Source organism: Pseudopodoces humilis, chromosome 8 (genome assembly GCF_049639895.1).
Source record: "Pseudopodoces humilis isolate 2021_Gansu_Grassland_sample_001 chromosome 8, ASM4963989v1, whole genome shotgun sequence".
Classification (NCBI taxonomy): Eukaryota; Metazoa; Chordata; class Aves; order Passeriformes; family Paridae; genus Pseudopodoces; species Pseudopodoces humilis.
In genome coordinates, this window is record NC_142207.1 from 33,446,226 (window position 1) to 33,470,864 (window position 24,639).

At 40.9% G+C, this 24,639-nt stretch overlaps 1 protein-coding gene across 1 annotated transcript; it reads right to left on the reverse strand.

The window, feature by feature from the left end:
• Positions 1-328: 328 nt before the first annotated feature.
• ACADL (acyl-CoA dehydrogenase long chain) lies at positions 329-16,437 on the reverse strand. Its single transcript, XM_005528892.3, has 11 exons — positions 16,281-16,437; positions 14,662-14,823; positions 12,067-12,204; positions 11,508-11,672; positions 10,536-10,602; positions 9,124-9,288; positions 8,393-8,494; positions 6,480-6,593; positions 4,358-4,485; positions 2,346-2,432; positions 329-994 (listed from the first exon to the last, which is right to left on the reverse strand). Exons 1-11 carry the CDS (start codon positions 16,352-16,354, stop codon positions 901-903), a joined length of 1,296 nt encoding a protein of 431 aa, XP_005528949.1. The 5' UTR covers positions 16,355-16,437; the 3' UTR covers positions 329-900.
• Between the last annotated feature and the right edge of the window lie 8,202 nt (positions 16,438-24,639).

The following is a 24,639-nucleotide window of genomic DNA, read 5'->3' on the forward strand; positions in this document are numbered from 1 at the left end:
GGCGGGGCCGCCCGCCCCTGGCGGGGCCCCGCCTGACGCGAGGACACCGCCCCCCCCCCCCCACGTGCGGGGGCCGTGAGGAAGAGGAGGGCGCACCGCCGCTCCCCGCTCCGGACGGGTTTAAGTCTTACCGCGCAGCATGGCTAAAGAGTTAAAAAACCTTCATAAACACACGCATTGCAAGTTAGTATCGCCAATAAAAAGCCCTCAACTTCACCTGCATCGTATTCCCTCCCTCCGAGCTCGCTCTCACCGCCCTGAGGTGAACATGGGCACAGAGGAAGAAGCCACGTTTCCCCGCGGGCTTTGAAGTAACCGCAGACAAGCATGAGATTGCATAGAAATGCTTTATTATGTTTATTTGACCAAAGTAATTAAAATAAGGCATTCCGGGTTCGATGTAAACATAGAGGTCAGCTGCACAGCAGGTGGCTGCTGCACAGTGAGCAGGTGTATTGGCAACAACAGCGTCAAGTTCTACTTCTCAAGGGGAAATACAAATTCAAAGTTATATTAATATTTAGTTTTGTTTATTTGTTAAGAATATGGTTTCTCTCGAGACTCGAATCCAAACCTAGCTTTTCAGAATCAACACGATGGGTTCAAGGATGAAAGACCAAACTACTCAACATTCTAGAGACAGAATTGCCTTGCACTACTACAGCTCTTGACACCCGAAAAACTATTCCGTGTTGTACAAAGACATTTAAATTTTAAGTTAATTAAGTATTAGATATCCTGCATGTGAGCATATTGTTATTACTAACATGTACTTTAAGTGTCACTTCCTTTAAAGAACATGATACAGCACATTTTACTTACATTCTGATGTCTCATTTTATGCCATATATTAATATAGAACAGAATTCTGCAAGAGTGCAAATATAGTAAGCATCTGCTCTACTTGTCACTGACAATGTCTCTAGCAATAAGCTCTTTCATTATTTCATTGGTACCACCATAGATTGGCTGAACACGGGCATCCACAAAAGCTCTGAGGGAGAAAAAAAACAAAACAAGGAAATAATATACACAATGCCTCAGAATGAACATACAATAAAAAAAGAGAGCATTTTATCTTTAGAAATCCATCTTTTCAAAGTATACTTTTCCCATTGATAAAGTAGTTCTTATTTCCTAAGAGGCTTCAACTACCTAGAATATTACAAATTTCCAGGCTGCTGTGCACCAACCCAGAACTGGGTTAGTATCTCTTCCCTGTTTGTTTATAATGTAAATTCTCCATGATTGTCTCTAATTAAACTAAAAAATAAAGCCCTATAAACCCAGACTCCTGCTACTACTCCACTCCCAATTCTTCTTCCTGATGACAGCACACAGGATGATGACAGAGCTTTTCCATCTTTTCTGCATCATCACACAGAGAGCAGCCCAGGAGCAATGTGGCATTCTCTGGAAATCTACGTATTACTGGACTACAGAGATAAAAACACCCTGTGTGGGCAACTACTGTACACACAGACAAACAGGGGCTCAAGAACACCCCAAACAAGGCTTGCTGGCCTTCCTTTAGTAAGATGGTGCAAATCACTCACAAATTACACTCAATAAAAACATAGAAGAATGAGTTATTTCAAAGCAACATTTCATACTCAATGTATTTAAAATTTTAAAAAAAATCTAAACCTAGTCAGTTAAAAAAATTAGTTGACTTGTGACAACTGCACAGCAGTTTTTGCTGTTTCTACTGTCAGATTACCACCTCTTTGATTTTTTAATAAAAACACTACCAAAATCTCCACTTAGTGTGTCACATGGCCTGTACATAAACTTCACAGATAATACACAGAAGATCCATAAATGTCTCTAAATTTGTAAAGTAAAAAAAAAATATGTGAATGGCAAATTCCCCTTTCTACATATAAATCTCCTTCTTCCTTTTAAAAGGTGTAAAAAAGCTGAATGTAGCTAGTTATGTGCTTGATTTGACAATTTGATACTCAGTGGTATCTGATCAACATGTTTTCTTCACTCATATGCATTTAATTTCAGATAAAACATAAACTAGCACCCCTCATTTCTACTTTCATACTTTTGCTTCTGTTTTTCCAATTAACATTTTCTTCTAAAAAAACAACTTCTCTTTTGTGGGAAAAAAAAAAAAAAGACAATGATTACTGAAAAGTTTATGAGTTGTTTGGAGAATTAAAACAAAATCTTCCTGCAGACACCTGTGCAGTAGATTCCCTTCCAATTAAACACAATGAGAAAAAGAACGGTAAATCACTACTAACATTAAACAACTAACACACAGACACGAAGGAAGTGCCTCATTTGACTTTGCTGGTAATCTTTCATCATACAATCTGAAATGTTACACTTACTTTGCAATTGGATACTCCCACATGTACCCCCATCCTCCGTGCATCTGTACACACTGAGTAGCTATGCTGTTTTGGAGATCAGAACACCTTAAATAGACAAAAGGAAATTTGATTTTAGAAGGACACTGCGTTGCAAAACATCACAAAAGATAAAGATATGTTAACGAGACAAAAACTTAACATGATTAGTAAGAAATAAATACTGTTTAATGCATTAAATTTTTGTTCACTTTATGGGACAGCTTTCAGGAAAGGAAAGGCTTCAAAACAGACAGGCTTGTTTACCTTTCTCACAGGCCAAGAGAATCCTTTTGTGAAGCAAGTTGACACAGTTCTTTTCTTGTCAATTCCCTCAGCTTTGTCAGAAATTAACAATAAACCAGGCTTCCCTCACCACAACCATTAGCAACACACCAGGATACTCTGAGCATAACCATCACCTGGGCATAATTTAATTTCTGCAATAAACTTTCACAATAGCCTTTTCCACAATTCTAAAACATACTGTAATCCTCCAACAGCATTTGTTGACTGCAAAATATGGATTTAATAGCAAAAAAAATCGCACTGGAAACTCAAGCTGTACTTAGAAGACATGAAAAAACCAGTTCCTAAGTGTACAGCTTTCAGTGGCAACAGAAGAAATTAAAATGACATACCAATTGCTTCTCCTGGAATAAATGCCTTTTCCCAAAACCATCCCCTCATTCATTTAAATCCTTACAGTTTATGATACCAACTGTAATTCTGCAGCAGTGCAGACAGTTGCAACTGTCTTTTCTAAATATATTCTCAAATTCTTTTAGGTACATACCACAACCTGTCACCACAAGAGAAACCAAACAAAAAACAACCCTACAGACCTTTCTCCAGATATGAAAAAACAGAGACGCACAAACCAGGTTTTAAAATCCTTCAAAGCTCTAACTCATGTCATTGACTATACAAAAAGTTTAAAGGAAAATTCAAGACCAGAGAGAATCTCCTAAAACGTTAGGGAATAAAGCAATGCTACATTCAAGCATTTTCCAGAGCATTTAAATGAGTCTTATGGAAGGGTCACAGGGACTCCACTGGAGAAAAAGGAAATCCACAATAAATCATGATGGTAAACAGCTGTGAAAGTGAGAGAGTTTCAAAAGCCTTGCTCAGGGAAATTTGTTGAGGAAGTGAGTCTGCATATCTCAGCTGGCATTAGTTGTTTCCTCCTCCTCCTCCTCAAAACTGAATGCCTTTGCTTCTGTATCTTGTACTTCTAGGTAATCACTGCCAGGAATAGCACTCAAAACCCTTCCTTCTATTGTAAATATTTCTGCACATTTCCTCTATACTTATTTGAAAAGCCTAAAAACTGTATCTTCCACAAATTTCTTTGCTCGTGCCTCATATGTTGTTTTTTTTCTCCCATCTTTGCAACAAGTTAAAACTATACAAATTCATATTTCCAGTTGTTTTTCTCTGGTAAAACTAAGTTAACATATAACACCACCAAGTACAGGGTGAGGGACAATAAAAGAAAGCACTGTTCAGTCTCAGTTACAGCAACTGTAGCCAACGTTTTCTTCCCAAAACCAGATAGATTTGAAAACTGGCTAGGCCAAACAGCAATTGTTAAGTAACATTAACTAAACAGTATCATAGAGCTTCAAATATATTTAAATTTGGCTCCAAATATTCAAATTTTGCTTTAAAAAAAACAAACCAAGCCATATACCTCATTAAAAAAAACAACAAAGAAAACAAAAAAAAACACCCAACAACAAATTGCTAACAATAAAATGTAAGTTTTTGTCTAAATACCAATGGAGGACTCACTTTTACTTAAAGCCAAAGCAGAGGCACGATCTTGTTATTAATGGAAGCCTATTATAAAAGTATGCCTTTATTTTGAAATTGATCTGGTTAACCAGATCAATTCACAAGGTTTTCAATGTAACTCTGATTTTTTGTTGACCACATCATTAGAGTTAAGATCATGCAAGTAACACTTCTAGATGACTGTAAGCACGTACCAATACTTTGCCATCGAGGCTGTGGCAGAGTCCAGGCGTTTATCTGCATGGAGCTGCAAACAGTTGTCCATAAAAGCTCGGGCCACACAAATCTGTGTTTTTATTTCGGCCAACTTGTGCTGTACTGTCTTGTTTTGGAAGTGGAAGAGAGGGTAGAGGAAAGCAGAAGATGCAGTTTAACACTTTAGGTAGAAAATGCAGCATTTTCCAAAAGGATTGCTGTTAGAAATCACTATTTCAAACTTTGGCTCTGTACATTGCAGACAATTATGTATTCACCAATCTTATTAGACAAAGTTACTGCTCTTTACTTCTCAAGGTCAACTCAAGACACAAATTTAACAGAAAAAGCACTAGAGAAAGGGAAAACAAATTCCTAGAGAGCACGTGGCAGGAGGGTCAGACTACTCAGCTCCCTCTTGCGAGGGAATGTCCTCTCACTCTGTAGAGCCCTGAACTTTCCCAATTAATAATATTTCACCATCTATTGAATGCTTTTTCCATATATTCTTCAGAGGTTAAGCTACATGCAAAGAGACTGAAACAAAAAGTAAAAGAAATTTTAGACTATTAGAAAATTTTTCAGCACTGAGTTCTGTCACATTGGAAAAGAGGTCTAGACAGAAGAGGTAAAATCTATCACAAGGTTATGTAAAACCAGACCAGGCAGGCATTCGACCACCTTCTTGTAATTCTGGTAGGGAGGGGATAAAAAAATCACTCACTAATAAAAGTCCTTCCTTATTTCAGTTCTAGAAATGTATATTAAAAAAGAACTCTTACTTCCCTTGACAATAAATACACTGGACCAGGGTACTGCTACAAGGAAAGAATTAACTACAAATGCTGTAATGTGACATGATTGAACTAATTAGCCCAATTCAGACCTCTAACTGGAAAGGATTATTTATAATATACACACTCAAGTCATCAACTACAAAAAAAAATGAAATTGAAGAGACATGCAGAAATTCATTATTTTGGCAAAAATAATATACTTTATGAAATTTACTGACCACCACCTGCTGGCCTAGCCTAAAAAACAACATTATTTTGGAGATCTCTGTACAGTGAACTGCTACAAATAGGAAGCATCCCCTATCTACACTAAAAAAAGTTAAAATATAGTTCTTTTGTGTTTCAGTCACACAGTGTACATACTAAATTCCATCTGGAATTATGGATTCCTGGAGGTTAACTTTAAAAACAGATGAAGATCATAATCCTCTGAAGGATAACTAGCATTCCAGCCTCTTAAAGTTTCAATTCTGGTGCTCTTCACAACTAAACATTTGAGTTTGACAAACAAAATCCCAAGACATAGAAACAGATTTTTTTTGTTAACTCTTTCAAAAGTATATAAAAAAAAAAGAGGCAGCCAACATCTTTAGCTCACATGAGTCAGTTCTGTCCTATAAACTAAAAATGCAAGAGCTTAGCCTCCTTCAGCCCTAACAGTTAAGGTCATTGTCAGGAAAATTGTAGTGTAGCAATCCTGTGGAAAGCAACATCTATTTTATGACTGCAGCGGAGGAGTGTAGGCACAAAAGTCTCAAAACTCAATTACCTACCCCCATCAGGAGCGAGCTCTGCCCACAAAGCATGACCCAACAGTTTTACATGCAGTCACACAAACACCCAGACTGCTGCTGGCTGGGGAATCTCATTCATGAGGCACCTGTGCAGCACTCAGGCAGCAAAGTCACTGCTGGGAGTCCCCTCTTCCAGCAGCCTCCAAAATAATTTTTATGCAGTGCTCTGGCAGTAAAATGCAAGCCTAAGATCAACAAGGGAATTGTTCTTCAGCAGCAGCAAGGAGCCAGGATATTTCCTGCCTACCTATTTTCCTCTCAGAAGCAACACTGCTGAGAGGTTACATACCCAAGTCATAAAATGCAGACATTAAGGCTTTTCTGATGCTTTTTAAAAATGATGATGTTTGCATTTCAAAAATGACCAATGGGCATGGAGGCAAAAACCAGCCACAGTCCAATGGTGAAAGCTTCGAAAATGACCCTTTCAAAACAGCCTGGTGATTTTCATTTGGTCACTACTTCACATAAACAGCTGTACAGCAAACACACACTAGAATCTGTACACAAGAGGCTCAGCTCTAACTCACCTGCAAATGTGCAATTGTCTTCCCAAAAGCTTTTCTCTGCTTCACATAATTCCTTGTTTCCTCAAACATGAATTCACAGCCAGCAAGAGCCATATCAGCAATTAGCAGTCTTTCCTTTTGAAACACAAATTACAGAATCCAGTTGAGTTAGTCCTACATCTCTCTGCATCAGATGCACAATTAGGACACAGATGTTCAGTGTTGTTCATTAAGGGAGTGGAAGCAGAAGTCACATAAAATATCAAACCAGACATACTGCATTACTGAAATTAATGAGTCGGACAAATGCCTTGCTGTCTAAAACTCACTTTTAAGTCTTTACTGGCGTAATGCTCTATCACAATGAGTCAAAAAATACAGATTGACCACAGGAATCTTATCAACTAAAAAATTCACATTAGATTCTGTTTCACTAATTAACTTCCACTGTTCTATTTAAACAACTGTATTTAACAATTTTGATAGAACAACCCTAAGGGGAAAAAAGCCTACCAAAAAATGGCTTGTTTTTCCTTCTTCACTGCACAGTGAAAAACAAAAACTAAATGCAGAACAATTTCTTCTGGCAACACTGAAACAGTCTGATGCATTGCATTGAACCTGTTTGTAAGCACATCTATTTAAAGCAGTAAAACGATTTCCTTTGATCAGATTTTGTATTTACTCACAGTATAAAATTAAAAAACATGATCCCTACCAAATGAGGTAAATACATCATAGCTTATGACGAAGCCCAGACACATTTTGAACAACAACTTTGCCTCCTTGTCCTCTGAAATAATTCCAAAACTTCATAAACTGACTTGTAAACTAGCAAGGTATTTTTTCAGCTAAACAATTTCTTTACTTTTGTAACTTTAATATGCTTCTGCTTGCAGAAGAGCTAGAACAGCAGTGCTTGTTTCTTGAAAGAGAATGCCAAATGAATCAGAGATGTCCAAGCCATATTTAATTTAGTAAGCCAAGTGCTTCTATACTAGAAGTACACAAGAAATCTGTAGCATGTTCTTTTTAACACACTACCCTCAGGTTTTTCAATAGCTGTGTTGTTGATTAAGAGATCTGTGTTTGAGCTGGTGGGATATCAACACTTCAAACAATGCCCAAAGAATTCTGCACCCAGCACAGCGTGGTTCAGTTAAAAATCAGCAGTATCCACAAAACATGAGAGTGTCAGAGACTGGAAAAGATTGATGTCTCCAGACATTCTGGGATGCATGTGTGGGGGTAGGGGGGCAGGTCAGGTCCTGCTCTGCACACCACACCCCCCAGTCCAGCCCTAGAAAATCCCAGCCCTGCAGTGTCTGTCAGCTGTGGCACACTGGATGCAGTGCCCCAGTCTTGCCTAAGCCAGCTCCTGCATGGCCAAGTGACCATAGTCCCACCTGGGGGCAAGGCCAGGGTGGCTCTGGAGTTTAAAAGGTTGACCACAAGGGGAGGTTGTCCTGACCCTATCAGCCTCTTGTAGTCTGCCCCATCATCACTGGACTCAGGAGTTGATAGTTGTACATGTGTTTTTCTGTATTTTTTCTATTTATCTTTCTCCCTTTCTTCTTCTAATTCTCTTTTCATGGAACATTTTGGGTAATGTAACATCAGATAGATTTAAAGGGTGCTAAGTTAAACAGACTAACTAATGCTAAGGTGTTTTATGTCAGTTGGATGTTGTACTACATCCTTTGTCAAAGTTCCTTGATTTTCTATATTTTGCCAGTAAACTTGTGTAGTTTTGACCTCTTGAGAACAGCTGATCTCTATTTCTCCTCTGGGCTTAACCCATAGAAACATTTGGGGTTTTTACAAAGGCATCTTGCTTCAGCAACCCAGTACACCACAACACATGAACTTCAGGCCTAATGACAAAAACCATCTCTATTCTTCCTGCAGACAGCAAACACTCACATTCCTTTTACCTGTGGGAGCTCTGCCATCAGATAGTAGAAGCCTTTGTTCTCTTTTCCAAGCAAGGCACTGGCTGGCAACCGCACATCTTCAAAAAACAGCTCTGCTGTGTCCTAAGAGGATTTGAAATGCAACAGTTTTGAGTCTGACATTCTTATCCCATTAAACTAATTATTCCCTATTGTTTTCTTGCTGTTGTGCACTTTAACTTGAAATCCCAGGTTTAGCCTGGAAGGACCCTCCAGAAGTCATCAGAGCAGCTCCAGAAAAACAATCAGCTGAGGGCCTTGTCCAGTTAAGCTTTCCAAAGCTCAAAAGATGACGGCTCCAGGACCTCTCTCGGCCACTGTGCAAGCATCCAATCACTTTCCTGGTGCAGCTTTTTTCCTCATATCTATTAAGAATTTTCCTTAACATAATAAGTCTCCTTTGCCACTCTCCCTTTCACTCTGCTCCTCAAAGAAGGATCAGGCTCCACCATCTCTATAGCCAAACACATCAGTGAGATCCTGTTCTTCCAGGCTTCTTCAGAATAAATGCATCCAGCTTCCTTAGCCTCTCCTTGTACAACACATACTTCAGACTTCCAGAGGCAAAATCAGGATACATATATTGCATGTTTGTGCTCTGAAGTCTAACAACTAGAATAGAACCACAGTTCCATCTTACTTAGCAGTTCCCAGGCATTAAGTGGGTTTAGACTTTCTCCAAGTCTATTGCATTAGAAGTTGTATGAACTCACTTGAGCTTTCAGGCCAATTTTGTTCAGTTTGCGTCCTTTGATGAAACCTTTTGTTCCATTTTCCACCAGAAAAAGGCTGATGCCATGAGCAGGGGATCGGGCCTCCCGGTCTGTAACCGCAACCACGATCACTACGTCGCTCATCCAACCATTAGTGATGAACACCTGTAAAAAAAAAAGCAACTTAGAACAAAGCAAGGTGGATAGACGTTAGAAGAGATCACCAAGTAGCAGAAAATAAAATTACATTGACACTTTCAAAGGTGAACTGAATGGCAAGGTTCAAATGTCCATAAGAATTTCAAGCTTTGGATATTAAGTGTTTTGGAACAAGGCAGACATTAATTTGAGAAGTATTGTGTGGGGCAGAAGTGTGAAGTTAAAAGAATGCACACATCTGTTTCTTTTGTCTGTCCCATGATAAAGAAGGAATACAGTGTCAAATGTAGATATTGAATAAACACAGAGGTTCTCTTGTCTAGAAATTAAATTAGTAAGGCATAACACTCAAAATTATCAACGGCTTCTATTATCTTCCAATAACTTCTATTACAACTGCTAACTATTATCCTGCAGAACAACTCATGAGCCTGTCAAATGGATCCATCTTAAGTCCAGCAAAAGAAAGCTTTCTGTCCTGTTTGGCTTCAAATGAGTGGTATGAGCACCTTTTTAGCACCTATGCATATATATCTGCTTGCACACATTCTCACCACCGAAATTCTTCTAAGACCAGAAGTCTCTATCAGTGCTACATTATCAGCAGCTGTACAAAAGAAGATCAAGACATTTGACAGCTTTCAAACAAATGGTGTGTTGAACTCCCACTCCCACTTCAACACTATTTCTGCCTTCTTAATTTTCACAATGGTAATGAAAAAAGTGCTTTGCCACAGCTTGACAACACAGAGAACATCCAATGCAGCTGTTTTAGTTTTTTGCTAACAAGACCAGCAAGCTCCTGAATAAAGATTCCACAGCTTGCATTGCAGCAACACAAGTTTTTACTCAGGCCACAGAAGATTTCACAGCAGTAGTGAATATACTTTATTGTTAAACATCAGTACTAAGAACCATACTGCTCATACTACACAGCACATATTTTTCCCCTTTTTCTTCACAGTTTAAGGGAAAATAAGCCTTTCAATGCTTATTTTAAAGCTACAAAAAAAACTAAACAAGCCCTCCCATAAATCAGTTTATAAATTGCCTGCAACAGACATATCTCAAGACCTATAAAAAAAAGTAAATGGAAAGAAATATCCCACCTACAACATAACCCACACAAAAAACCCAAACCAAAAGTGAAAGGGTTGGGAGGAGATGCTGAGAGCAGTGCACATTCTGCTGCATTCAGCTAAATGTATTCACTTCCTAAAGCCTATGAGCAGTATGTATGTCAGTGCACTTACCTTACTCCCATTAAGAATCCAGTCACTTCCATCCTTTTTTGCGTATGTCCGTACTCCCTGCAAGTCACTAAAACAAAATTCAAAAAGGTCCATAAAAAAAATCATTCCAGAAACTGTAATTTGTATCTTGAATTCTATCCAGTACAAAATAAGGTGGATTTTATACCATCCAGACATGGGCTTGGTGAAAGGATAGTGTGACACTGTGAGATAGCCAAGTGTAACAGAAACCACAGGCACGCTGTGCAAAAGGATGATAAATCTATGCAACCCAGGAGCATGAGGTCCCATTTCCCCATCTCTGCTTGTGGGAGATGGTGTAATACAAGCACTGACATCAACAGGTCAGCACCCACTTACACCAGTATGCCTCAGACAACAAATGCCAGATAAAGCCACATCCTCTCCACAGTCTCAGTCCTGATCAGGAGACTGTGAAAAGCCCTGAGCAACATCTGCCATCTGTAGAAATATGACACCAGCAGGTTTTGAACTTCACGTGTCCCTCTCTCTTTTGGAAACTGGTCAGATCACCAGTGTCTACTCCAAACATGGGCTGGGCAAGGAGAGACATTTCTCTGAAAGCATTCAGAGGAAAGAAAAATGAGGTGTTCTGTTCTACAGAAAAAGCTAGTAATAGAGCCAAGACTTCTTTACCAAGGTATGTCACTTCCTGCTGACTATGCTTCATGTTCACATGACAAGCAAGTTGGTAACTATAAACTCAGATTGCAAAAGCAAATACAAAGCATATTTTCCCACAGTGGGACAATACAGAAATGGATTCTGAGCTACTATCTTGAAATGACAAAGCTGTAATAAAGTAATCTGTAACAGGTTTTTCGAGTCTTGCCTACAATGTAGGATAATCTAGTCTATAAAGTAACTAACCAGGAGGCTCAGAATGTTTTTCACTGACAAATAAACAGACAGCAAATACTGTTGAGACCACTGTTTTATTATTTGGCTTACCTGCCAGCCCCAGGTTCTGTCATGGCAATAGCTCCAATGCACTTGCCTGCAACCATCTGGGGGATAAAGTGCTTAATCTGTTCTTCAGAGCCATAGTTTGCAATGTAGGGCATGACTATATCTGAATGAAGGCTGAAGCCAGGGCCTGTACAGTTAACATACATCCTGGAAAAAATAGGAGGGGGGAAGTTCAGAAAAAAGTACTACCAAAGACTTAAACATTGAACTTGCACTGTTACAACACAGACCCAATAATGGAGAAAACCCCACGACAGAGAAGCCTTAGAGATATATTCTGGCACTTTTACCATTATTTATAGAATTTAATTTCAGAGTCAAGAGGGTATATAACCCCAGTCACAAAGCAAATGTTACTCACACAATGATCCAGAATACACAAAACATGAGATATTTACATATATGGAAACTATCCTCTCCACAGAAAAGATAACAATTTTCTGTAAGCAAATGTAGTCCATAATGAGGATAACTCATGGAAAAAAATATAGTCACAAACAATATGATCATTGAAGTTCTTCCTGAAGCATGTAGTACTCACTGCTCCTCCCAGACAATGGCTGAAGAGAGAATATCCGCTCCGATGCCTCCATGTTTTTCAGCAATAGCAACGCCCAGCAAACCCTGCTGTCCAGCTTTTTCCCAGAGCTCCCTGCTCACTTGGCCATCCTTCTCCCACCTGCAAAATGAACACAAAACCAGGGTCACACACTGAACCCCCACCACGTGCTACTGTTTATCTGTCACGGCTGCTCCTTCACTCTGAACACCAACAGACAGTGTGAAGGCACACAGACAGCTACATGTCACAGCCAAGGAGCAGTGGCTTCATCACAGAGTTTCTAATCCTCAAGTCCACAGATGACACTGGCATTACAGGGACACCAACTGTAAAACAAGTTTGAACTCCTGCTTCCAATGTGTAACCTGACAGGATTTCATTAAGACTTGTAATGACTCTTATACCAGACTGAGATTTAGGCAGTTTAGCCCCAACCACCTGGATAATTACAGGCAGGTCTTTATCCTGCTAACATTCCATTTACAAATGTACATTTACCCACATGAAAAATGAGTATAACACATCAGTATCTTTCATCAAAGACTTCAACTCTACCAATGAAAAATGCTTTATCAGAACCAAATGTTACCATATTAGTCAGTTTTGTATAAAAATCTGTCCTTGTGTACTTCTTATGACTCAGTACTGTATCTTCATAAGTTATTGCTTTAAGGTACTTTCAAGTTCGTGTAAATAGATAGTTGAGGATTATCTGCTGACACTTTGAAAACTTTAACAGGAATCACCTATTCTTGGAAAATTAGTGCCTCTTTATGGGCTTTGCCAACTCAATAGAATGTTGGATGGTCATTAAGGGTCCAGGTTTTCCTTTTTTTAATGCCCTTTTTTTGTAATGCCACAATTTTAAAATTATAGGTAAACAGACTTAATCAGAGACATTTTTCTGATCCACCTGTGTCAGAGCAGCAGAGCTATACCACAGCTATCTACACAGTTTATCAAGTATCTTATCCTAAATATAAAAACAGAGTCATAGAATAACAGAATGGTTTGACCTTAAAGTTCATCCAGTTCTGACCCCTTCCACAGGCAGAGACACCTTTCACTAGCCCAGGTTGCTCCAAGCCCCATCCAACCTGGCCTTGGCCACTCTCAGGGATGGAGAAGCCACAGCTTCTCTGGGGAAGCTGTTGCAGTATTTAAACTGATTCACAGAGCTTTTGCTCCTCCACTGGAAATCTTAAATCTCTTTCTACCATCTTTGCTTTCCCCCTGATCCCCACTTTCAGGGACATTCCTGTCTCTACTTCGCCCAGCACCAAATCTTCTCCTCCTCACAATAATCCACAACTGCACTCACTGATGCTACATTTGTCTCTTCACCTCAGCCCAGACATTAATATACTGTGCCTGAAGCTTCCTTGTTTACTTGAAAGGTGTGAGAACAGAGTGGTTCATCAGCCACTGAAGTGATGCAAGAATACAAGTTCAACCTGATCCTGCCTCTCTAAGAAATTGTTGTGTCAGCAAGATGGCAAATAGGATCTTCAGCAACCTCAAGCAGAGCCAGTATACATACACAAACCTGCCCTAGAAGCCCTTCCAACACAAAATGAGGGAAAACATCTGGTTTTATGGACAGAATATGACAGTACAGTGGAAGAGCATACTGTTATAAGGTTGTGGTTTGAGGATAAAAAAAACAAGCTGTCTCCAACGCTGCTGTAAGCCTCCTGCCGCTCATTCCTTCCCCAGAGCCACGATGCTCCACCCACTCAATTGAGGCACCTCAGCTATTTGTGGATACACACTTGAGCTGTGTCAGGATCCTCTCATCTAGCAGGGCAATTTCAGAATAAGCCCTTCACTATCCCTTGTTGTTTTCATTTCAAGTAAACTAGAAATTGCTTAAGACACTACTACAGCTTAACACTTTCGGTTCAAAACCATACTCTGAGTTAATTTATTTCCTTTTTGCCACTGTAATGTGATTGGATATGACTAAAATAAGGGCTAAAACCACCCTCCAGCCTCTAGTTCAGTGGAATTGGAACACTTCTACTCTGTGCAGAAAACGCACATATTTCCACAGAAACAAAAAGAAAAATATTCAAATAAAGACGTTTTGTGCAAGTTTCTTGGTAATACATAATTCACCTCACCATGGTATAAGTACTTGCATGGAGCTACAAAATCTACTGTAAGAGAGACAGTAACACATGATCAAAGCCTTTTTTAGTGACTGTTTCCCAACAGTGTGGGAACTGAACTGTGTCCCAGCTCCAGCCCAAAAACATCTGTGTCAGTTAATCCTAGAGGCAGGGAAACTTTGCTGCAACTCTGCAAAGTGCATTTGTCTGCTTGTGGGGCGAAGCTGAGGATGCCAGATTGCCTACACTGGAGCTCAAAGGATACATTCAATTTTGATTTTGTGTGATTTTCCTTCACACACGCCTTTCACAGGTTTGTTTCAATTTGGTAAGTTTGAAATAGAAAGCTTGTACATGAGAATGAGTAACCTTTATATCCTATTGTATCAGGAGTAACACTGCAAAATGCATTTTGGGGAAAAACGAATATTGGCAAACCAAAATGTTTACGAGGTTATCTTACTCTGCGTGAAAAGGCAGCACTTCTTCCTGAAAGAATTTCCTGGCACTCTCCCTGAAGATATCATGCTCTGATGAGAAGATCCTCCGAGTGCCAATATCAGTCAAAGTTTTAGCAGAAGATGGTTCCAGACGCTTTGTGCCATGCTGTTCTGTTTGCAGAGGACTAAAAAAAGGCAAATTAATGCATTTGTTAAGACACAGGCACCCTATTTGCATAACCCTTTTCAAAAGGAGGAAACCAAACACAGCTCACAGCCCAACTCTGGCACATCATTAGGCCTAAGGGTTCCCACGATAAATACAAAGAACTAACATACACTGCACTCCACTGGACTATTAATGGAGCTAAAGCAAGGCTGGTTTGTCCTTAACACTTCAAATATATTAAGAACAATATTACTACATATATAGGTAAAAGAATAACATTACCCTAAGGAAAACATGTAAAAATAAAAGAATGTTTCAACAGAAAAATAAATACTGAAATAGTGGTAAATGTCAGTAGTAGAAACCACACAAGTTAAGTATAACCATGAAATAAGAAAGAAAGGGCTATAACACTTTTGTACAGGTTTGGAACATCAAGGATGACATCCTACTTTAAGGCTGAAATGAAAATTCACTTCTTATATTTGTGCATTGGAACTTGCTTTGCTTTTATTGCATTGCTATGAAACGTAAGAAATTTTAAGTACAGAGCTGAGTACATGGAAAAGGCATTCACTTTCCTTTTCTCAAACTGTTTTGTTAATCTCTCAGTTCCTCCACACACCAACTGTGTGTAGTCCTACAGAACTCAGCTGAGCTTATGCTTATTTACTCTGCTGTAGAGACAAAAGTCTTTATTTACTACCACATATAGTAACTCAGGCTCTGCCAACGCAATAATCCCCAAGAAACACAGACTCGACTTACTTCTAATATTTGGAAAAAATTGGATACAGCAACTTGCATGTTGAGTATTTTGTACCCTCAAAGCTAGACACAAAGTGACTCTCTCAAAAGCTCCGCCTTATTTTTAAAGCTATTTAAGATGATGCTGCCTTTCATTTAAGCCCAACCTTTTGTTTAACTGTTGCTCACACCACACATGTCACACAGGGAAGGGCCTGGCTGCTCCCTTATTCTCAAGGGCAGTCCGGGGAGGGCCAGCTCGGTGTGGGAAGGTGTGATCCCTCCGGCCGAGTGGGAGCCCCCGAGCGCTGCTGCCACGGGGGAACGCGGTCAAGGGCAAGGTCGCTGTCACCTGCTGCCAGCACGGCACTCGTTGTCGCCGGGAAGTGGAGCAAAGGTCGGGAGATCACGGGGATGGATGCGCTGGAGCTCCCGGGGCTCGCCCAGCCCCAGCTACACCGCCTGCGATGGGGGCACCCGCACCCACACCCACATACAGCGCCTGTAACGCTCCCGCTACACGTGTACACACCACACGCTCCAAACACACACACAGAGGTGTACACACATCCCCGCAGAACGGACAGCACATACCGACAGACAGCCCCAGGCAGCTCGGCAAAGACATTCACCCCGCTCTCTACGGAACCCAAGCTCAGGGGCGCTGACCCACCCTCAGGGATCGGCGCCTCCCGCCCCAGCGCTGCCCGCCGCGGTGCCGCTCACCTGGGCTGGGCGGAGAAGGGCCGGGAGCCGGCGGCCCGCAGGAGGCCGCGCAGGCGGAGCAGCCGCGTCGCCATCTTACGGGACAGGGCAGGGCGGCAGCGCCGCTGGAGCCCCGCGAGTTATCCCTGAGCCCGCCTACCTACGGCTGGAAATCTCTTCCGGGCTGGAGGCGGGAGGACAGTGAAACATCAGCGTAATTGATATTTTTCTAATGGAGCGTTGCAATCGCGTCTAGAGGGCAGCGGGAGCAAAGGTGACAGCCAGACGAAGGGGTTGTGCACTGAAGGCGGCTCGTGTGATGGCACGACCATAGTGTCACCCCATCGTGTGAGGGGCGACCCTCCGGGCATGGCTCCATCCTCCTCCTTCGGAGCCCTCAGGAAAGGGGCTGACAGCCCCCCAGCATGGCGGGAAGCTGAGCTCCCTCCCCTGAGGGCCGCCCCTCACAGAGCCTTTTCGCCATTTTGCCTTCGCGGCCCCGGCCCTCCTGCTGGCGGTGGGTTTCGATTTGCAGAACCTGCCCAATAAAATGATTTAGCACCCTTTTGTGTGTGTGTTTTATGGGGTATGTTTGTTTGTTTGTGGTTTTTTGGTTTGGGTTTTTTTGTTGTTTTGTTTATTTGTTTGGGGTTCTCTAAATTCAGTTGTTTATGGTTATCTTGCGTAGGGGCTTTCTAAAGGATGGAGGTTGTTCTGAATGTTACCCTTCGCAGAGCACCAATTCACACCCTGAGGCAAGGTATTTATATTTTTTAATTCTAGTTTCCATAAAGTAGGGACCTAGGTGGTAACCCATAAAAGGCTATTTCCCAATTCATCAAAGCTTTACACTATAGACTTTAACAGACAAAGGCGTACATTTCATAACATAACCTCTTTATTGATTAGTGCTCAACCCCCTATTTGCTAGTTGTATCTCTCACTTCTCACACAAATCAGTCCTCATGTGCAGTTCTTCCCTCTGTTTGAGTCTTGGGTCTATTTTGAATAGGTGGTCACAGTCTCCCACTGCCAGAATTACCTTTCCTCCAGTTACTGCAATGCTCATAACTGTACTGATTAACAATTAAAAAAAAAAAAAAATCGAGGTTTTACTCAGTTATTCACATTTTGGAGGGGGCTCGATATCGTAGCAGGCATTTCTCTAAGGAAGAGCAAACCATTGGAAGTTGGGACAAGGATGAAGATTTAATAGTCTGCTCATAGTTCTTCATCCCTTTGGCTCCTGAGGACACCATGCTGCAGGGGGAACAGTCCTGACAGAGGATACTCTCCCAAAGCAGGCATTTTGGGAGAGTTCTGAGTCTTTAATGGACATCTTTCTCCTCTTTTACCAACAATACCCTGACTTACAAACTGATATAACTAGATATGTACATAGATCTGATATCTAGATCTGATATCTAGGAAGTACGTGTTACCAATCATCATTAAAAATGGGGTTTAAATTATATACAGTTCTCATAATTGAGGCTTTACATACTTCCCTCACTTCCTGTGGGGTGTTGTGGAACTTTCAGAAATTCTCTGGAGTCATAAGATGACACAAAAAAAATTCAGCAAAAAGGAAGTTTTGAACCTTGATATTTGTTGAGAAATAAAACAAATGGTGAAAAGTCTCAAAGTGAAAATTGGACTAGAAGATATTTTTTAAAACTTCATCATTTTAAACTAACTTTAACTTTATTGGGAGTGAATTATACTAAATCTGTTGAAAGAACACTCGTGGTTTGAGTGCTTTTTTTATATTGGTCCATAGCCTAAACCTGTTGCAAAATTTTTTAACATATATAAAAAATATTTTCAGCTACTGTGTTCCTCCACCTAAAGCCAGGAGATGGCACTAGGGGAATAGCTATTCCTATGGATGGGCCTGTCTGAAAGCAGCAGTGCCTCTCGACCAGGAATGGTGTTTTCCGTGTGGCACATTAGCAATGCACAGAGCTGTCTGTACTTACAGGCAGGAACATCTGCATTACAAATCCAGTTGCAGCCTGGAAACTTATCCTGTCTTTTCATTTGGGAGTCTGATCTCATTATATCAGAGTAGGCAGGAGGGAACCATGAAGGAGCAGTTGAGAGGGAAGAAGTAGAAAGGAGATTGTTTGGAATTACTTGGATGCCTAGAGGTAAAATTTGGCTGTGTTTATGAGGTCCTGTCAGGTACAGCCTCCTGGAAAATGCCTTCCTTAAGCTGGTGTAGGCTCCTGGGTAAGCCCAACACCTTCCTCATAGGTCTGTCAGCAGGCAGGAGGCTGACAGAGAGATTTGTAGTCCCAGGGATGCCAGGTCACCCAATTTACAGTTTTGGCAGCTTTGTTGTAGCAAGAAAATCTGGTGGGACATATCCCATCACATATGTACCTATGCACTGTAACAGAGCTGAAAGGTGGAAGATCTTGTCCTAAGCCACAAAAAAATAAACTTCATTCAGGCTTCAAGGATCAGTTTCTGGAATCAGGAAATACCTTAAACAGACAGTGGCAATCAGATTGACCTCTGGCATTCTTTGGGGAAGAAGGGTGGCTACAAAAAAATAGGACATTAAGGACAATCTTTCTCCTTTTCAATGTGCTTGCAGAAAACAGAGTAGAAGTTGATGACTGCAACAGGACAGAGAGTGCGAATCATTGTTACTCATCACAGATGCTGTTTCCAGTTCAGGATGTGCTTTTCTTGCAACAGCCTAATGGGTCTTTACAGAGACACAGCAGAGCCAGGGTTAAGTGACAGTACTGTCCTCCTTTCTTGCCCTGTCTGGTCCCTGCACCTCTGTTCCTCCTGGAGCCATAGTCACAGATCTCTAATTCTTATTTTTCAGCCCATCATGGTGATGTTTTCTCTTTGTTATGGTCATCTCCCATAGCAGTACATGATCTGTCCCTCCTTCCTGAACTCTGGTATAGGTGGCTCAGGACTGGATAGGGTTTGCCCTAGGTTATTGGTGTAAATTGTCCCGAGTTAGTAGTTCTCCCCTGCTGGGTTAGTGACAGATAGTTTCCTTTGACGCTCCAACCTGCCCAGATCTGTGTTACTCTGTGATAAACATTGCTGCTGCCGGCATACCCAGAGGTAACAATATCCACCCCTCTGGTATTAGAACTGTTGCCAGTGTAATGTAAAGACACCAAGTCAGAGGGCTCCCCCACGGTGTGTACAGCCCTGACCTGAGGGCTTTGTGACATTTGGGCTTTGCTATGAGTTAGTTTAGTTGAGCAGTCTCTTTTCAGTCTGTCGTTTATGGTTTGGTTTTTTTTTCATTATTTTCAGTGTTAGTAAGTCATTGCTACAGCTGGAAAGGATCTGCATTCTCTTCAGTGTCTGCTTTGCTGTGAGCAAGGTCTAACACGTTTACTACAGTGAATGGAATTTAAAGCATTATCTTGCTGACAAAAATGCACATGGCCTTGCTAGATACCAAGTTAGCAAATAGAAGAATTGTAGGTTACCTGGAGGAAAAGTGTTCAAAGCTCTGTGGGTAAGACAGGTTGAAATGAAAATTTGGTCTGTTCTTGTCAAACTTAATGTTCATCTGAGAAACATGTAAGGTAAGAACAGCCATATAAAAAGAATTATCTGTTTTTAAGAAGAGATAATTTTTGTAGTCTTTCATTCCCACTGCAAAGTAAAAGAACTTTTAAAGGAATTGGATTTTATTTTGATAACAGACAACTTAATGTGAAAAACTACTAGTTAATGTAGCTCTTGGATGCAACTGTCCTAATTTTTCTCAGAGCTTTATTGTCATATGCCTGCCTTTGAGTAATGTTTGCTCTCTAAGGTACAAATCTAAGTGGGAGATCTGCTTAGAGGTATGTTCTTGAATGATCAGTCATTCTGAGCAGCTCCCCTGACAGCTGTTGCCACCATGTCCCATCCCTGGGGGTGATTTCTGGCAGACAGCTGTCTCTGTATCTGGGTAACAGAAGCTCCTGCTCAAACAGCCGTGGTTAGCCGTGTTCCTCTCTTTTGCCACTCGTGGTGGTGATATTATCTGTAAAGCCAAGCTGCAGGATCTGGCCAGAGGCTTTGAAAGCACAGCAATGGGCAGCACTGGCCCCTCTCACAAAGCACATTATTTCCTTTTTAGACTTTCAGTCTGTGTTGCAAAGAGTGAGCCCAACTGTTCATGTCCAACATTGATGATATGAATAGCCTAGAGGTTTGGTTTCTGAGTAGGTTATTTAAAGCTGATGTGCTGTCTTTTTTTCAAGAAGAATACAGTGCCAATTTAGCATGGGTACCCATCAGGGGACCTCCATGTTCTTCATCCAACTTTTTCGTGTTGGCATTATAGTGCAGGGAGAGCTGGAATAAGATGCAGAGCTCTCAGCTTACTCCTCCCTTGATACATGACTCTCTGACTCTCCTCAGTGTGCCTTTTCATGGGGTCACACAGTGTCAGTCATGTGGGCATGAGACAATGTGACAGAAACAAGCAGCAGTGGATGGTCATGACTTCAAGTGGGCATGGGCCCCTGGTAGCCAGCTCTCATTCCTCCCTCCTGGCAGAGCACCATGGCACTGACCACATGTAGCATATAGGCACATAGCTGGTGGGAGAGCCATCTCCTTCAGCATGTGTCTAGGAGCACCAGAGAGATCCCACAGCCCTTCAAGGCCTGTGTGTGAGGTCCAGCATTAGCTGGGAATCAGCAGAAAGAGGCATGTGGGAGTCAAGTGTGGGAGTCTCATGAGCTGAGAATGAGACTTGGCAGGTTTGAAGGTGATGGTGGCAGGTGATATCTCACCATTGGACTGATTTTTGTTTTCCCTGGCTCTTTCAACATAAAACCTCAAACTAAGATGTTTTAAAAAGGTTGCTAATCTGGGATGCTGTCCTGAAGTCCATGCAGGCATATCTTTATCTTTTAGTTAGACAGCTGTCAGCAGTTCTCAGCACACAGCAGCACCGATTTGGAGCTTGACCATATGAGTTGTGCAGTAAATTATTTCAAAACCAATTCTACAAAAGCTGAAGAAGAGCAGCACTTTCAGGGAGCACTCCCAATGAAGATAGAAGTTACACACTGAAGGCCTGGTTTCCTCTGTGGGAAGATACCAAAGAAGGAAGCTTCATCTACTCAGGTGTTCATCAGTATGCATTTACGTTAGCATGTGGCACAGGGTAAAACTCTCAAAAAGGGCTATGAAGAATTCAAATTTTCAGTGAAGTTTGTCCCTTGATGCATTTTGTCCTGTGTAAATCAGCTGCAGACCATAAAAAAATGCATTTGATTTTTTGAGCAACATAGACCAGAAGAGCAGTTTGTGAATATAAAAGGCACATAAAGGCACTTGCTGAACACAGCAGACATGAATAAACTTAAGGTGTTGCTGAAGGTTGAAAGCACTGCAAACAGGGCTGCATGAGTAAGGCATTATCTCCCAGAAAAGAACTACTCCCTCTATGTGTAATAAGTATTATAGTTGTATTAGGATGAAATTATACTTCTGTACTTTTTATTGTAGCAGAATCAAAATGAGTGGCAACCTGTGTTGTGTTGTTAAATACTTCTAATAGTGTTTTAAAGCATCTCTGTTCAAGTACTATCAATGCTTACAGTTTCAGACTTCATGTTTCTTATTGGTTTGCTATTTAGGAGAAAACCACTCCATTTGGCTGATTTAACAGAGCTCAAATTATAAAGACTACACTGAGATGAACTACTTTTTCTTCAGAAGTGGTAAGTAGTTGTGAAACTAGGGTTTCTTAATCCTGAATTCTGTCGTTTTACTGCTCTTTTAACACTCTTGTTTTGTTTTTTTCTTTTAAATGTGCAGAATACACATGTATAATTTCATGTACCAGCAACTGTGGTTTGGATACAGTAGCTCTAAGGAGAGCTACACAGTATTTCCTTGGAGTAAGTGTTTCCTCTAAAGAGGAAAGTGCTTCAATAGCTCCCTTTTCTTCTGCCAGTGAGAGGAAATTGATAATTGATACCAGTGGGTGTAAGTGAAAAAAAGAGAATTGTTAATTAACAAAAAAAAAGGGGGGTGAGGGTGTGCCTGCAAGGCACAGAAAATTATTGAATAAATGCTGGTTATGAACTCCAGAAAACTTACCCTCCACCTACCCACACACCTCTACACACCCACCCACAGCAGAACAACGACAAAAAAACCCTCAAAAAATGCCTGGGGAGGAAAAATACATGGGCTGACCACATGGCCTGGGAAAGAAAATGCTGACTGGTCCATTTTATCTCCAGGAAGGTGAAGAGGAGTTCACTTGCTAAGAAGGTAAACGAGTCCTGCTCTTATGAAAATGTGTTTTTGCTGTGTGGCCTTCATACCATGCACATGTTCAATTAACTACTGGTTTTTATCCTACCAGAGGTGAGCAAGAGGTACAGTGAGAGCATCAACCTTTGCTCTGAATATCAGGTACACTCCTGATTGACTTAAGGGACAGACCAGAAGAAACCTTTTAAGGTAATGAGGCAGAAGTGTTTTATTTGTTGTCTTCTAAAAACTGACATAGCTTTTGAAATAGGATGGTTACAGATGAGAAACTCTGAACTGGAACCACTTTTTAAACTAATGAAGCAGTTAATAAGCACTGTCGTTTGCATGAAGGGGAACAACTTAAAAAATGATAGTGTTCAGTATAGCGTGGAGAAAAAAATATGTCTGTTTTTGTGTCACAAAGAGCCAAAGAAAATGCCTTCCTGAGCAAATACTCTGGAGTGCTGATACTTAGAAATATAAGAGAAAACCTAAGTTGGTTTTGTGTCTCTGAGTTGGTAAATCTGAGGAATGTAATAGTCTAAGAAGAAGCCCAGGCTGTGAATTCAGGTGTACATGGCATGATAATATATATTATATATAATATAATATGTTCTTGATGTTCCTTGAATGATGCAGAATTCTAAACTGGGTAACAAAAGCATAGGAAACAATTGATCCCTTTTACCTGGAAGGAAGTTCATCTTTCTCTTATTTTTGCTGGGTTGGGAATTCAAAAATTCCAAAAATTCCAGGGTTTTCTTGAGCCTTGGAATTGGAAAGAGCTGTTCCTCTTCAGAGAAGAGAGACTTCTTAGTGAGCCCTGAGTACCAGGAACTCTGGAAAACAATCTAGAAACTTTGTTTGCTTACTGGATCTCTACACGTTAATGATAGGGTGGATAGCAATTCCTTTTTAGCTTTTAAAGCTTTCTTCAGTCATAATTTCTTGTAAAGATTTAAAATTGTCTCACAGGCTCTCTGTATCCTCTGCTCCAAGCATTTACTGCTAAGTGGTGGCCCCAGACACACTTAATGTTCTGCAGGGTGGATGAGGGTTTTGTTCTTATGACTGGCTAATTAGTTAGGCTCTAGGAAATTAAATACCACCATCCTCACCGTAGCTGTGGGCAGACAGTCACTGTTATGCACTGTTTGCAGAGGATGTGACTGAAGGACACATCCAATGGGCTTTTCTGTGACAATAAACTTTATGAGGTTTCAAACTGTCCTGGACTGACCTTCCTTCCTACAAGGTATACCTGACTACAGGGTTTCTTCATTGTTTTCTCTTCCTCTGTATCCAGCTATGAAAAGTTAAGTATGGCCATGCTCTTGAGGTTTTTTAACAGGGGCTCGTGCAACTCTGCCAATTCCAGAAGGGCTTTGAATTCATGAAAATTCATTTATCATGAAAAGGAGCTAATTTTTAAATGGGTTGTATTGCAAGGCCTTCCCTTCAGTGCAAGCATTCTGTGGCTGCTAACCGCAAATCTGCATGAAGTGTGAATCAAGTTTCAAGACCAAAACCTTCAAAATGTGATTGGCTTAAGTGCAGGAGACTTTTTTTCCCCAATATGTAACAAATTAAGGTGCTTTGTTTCTTCACATTTTCACATCCAAGCCTGGTTCACAAATCTCATGGCAACCACAAGAGAGACATTTACTCCATATAATAAGGTGGAATACTCCTTGCACGGGGTTTTCATGGGGTTTACTTTTCATTTCTGGTTTTTTACTTGTCATTTTTGGTTCATGTAGCAGAGCCATGGAAAAACAACCTCCAGTGTGGCGAGGTGTGTGCATGTTAAGCATTCCTCCTCACTTTTGGTTTTCTTAAGGATCTGCCTTCATGGAAAATGGATGTGACCTGTGCTACATAGCCCTGTCCTGCTAGGTAAGATCAAAAGAGGTTGGAAATTGTTCCAACCTACATGCTCTGATGGACACTAAAGGCACAACAGTCAGTTTATTTTGCTGCCCAGCAGACAACAGGGAGGTGAGAAGGAAAAAAGGTCAGCACAGGGAAAAGTGCACCACAAAAGTGTTCAAGGTGGCTATGGAGAGCATAACTGCTGAGCCAGTGTGAGGTGCTGCTTTTACCACTGGCTTTCTCAGGACTTTGTGCT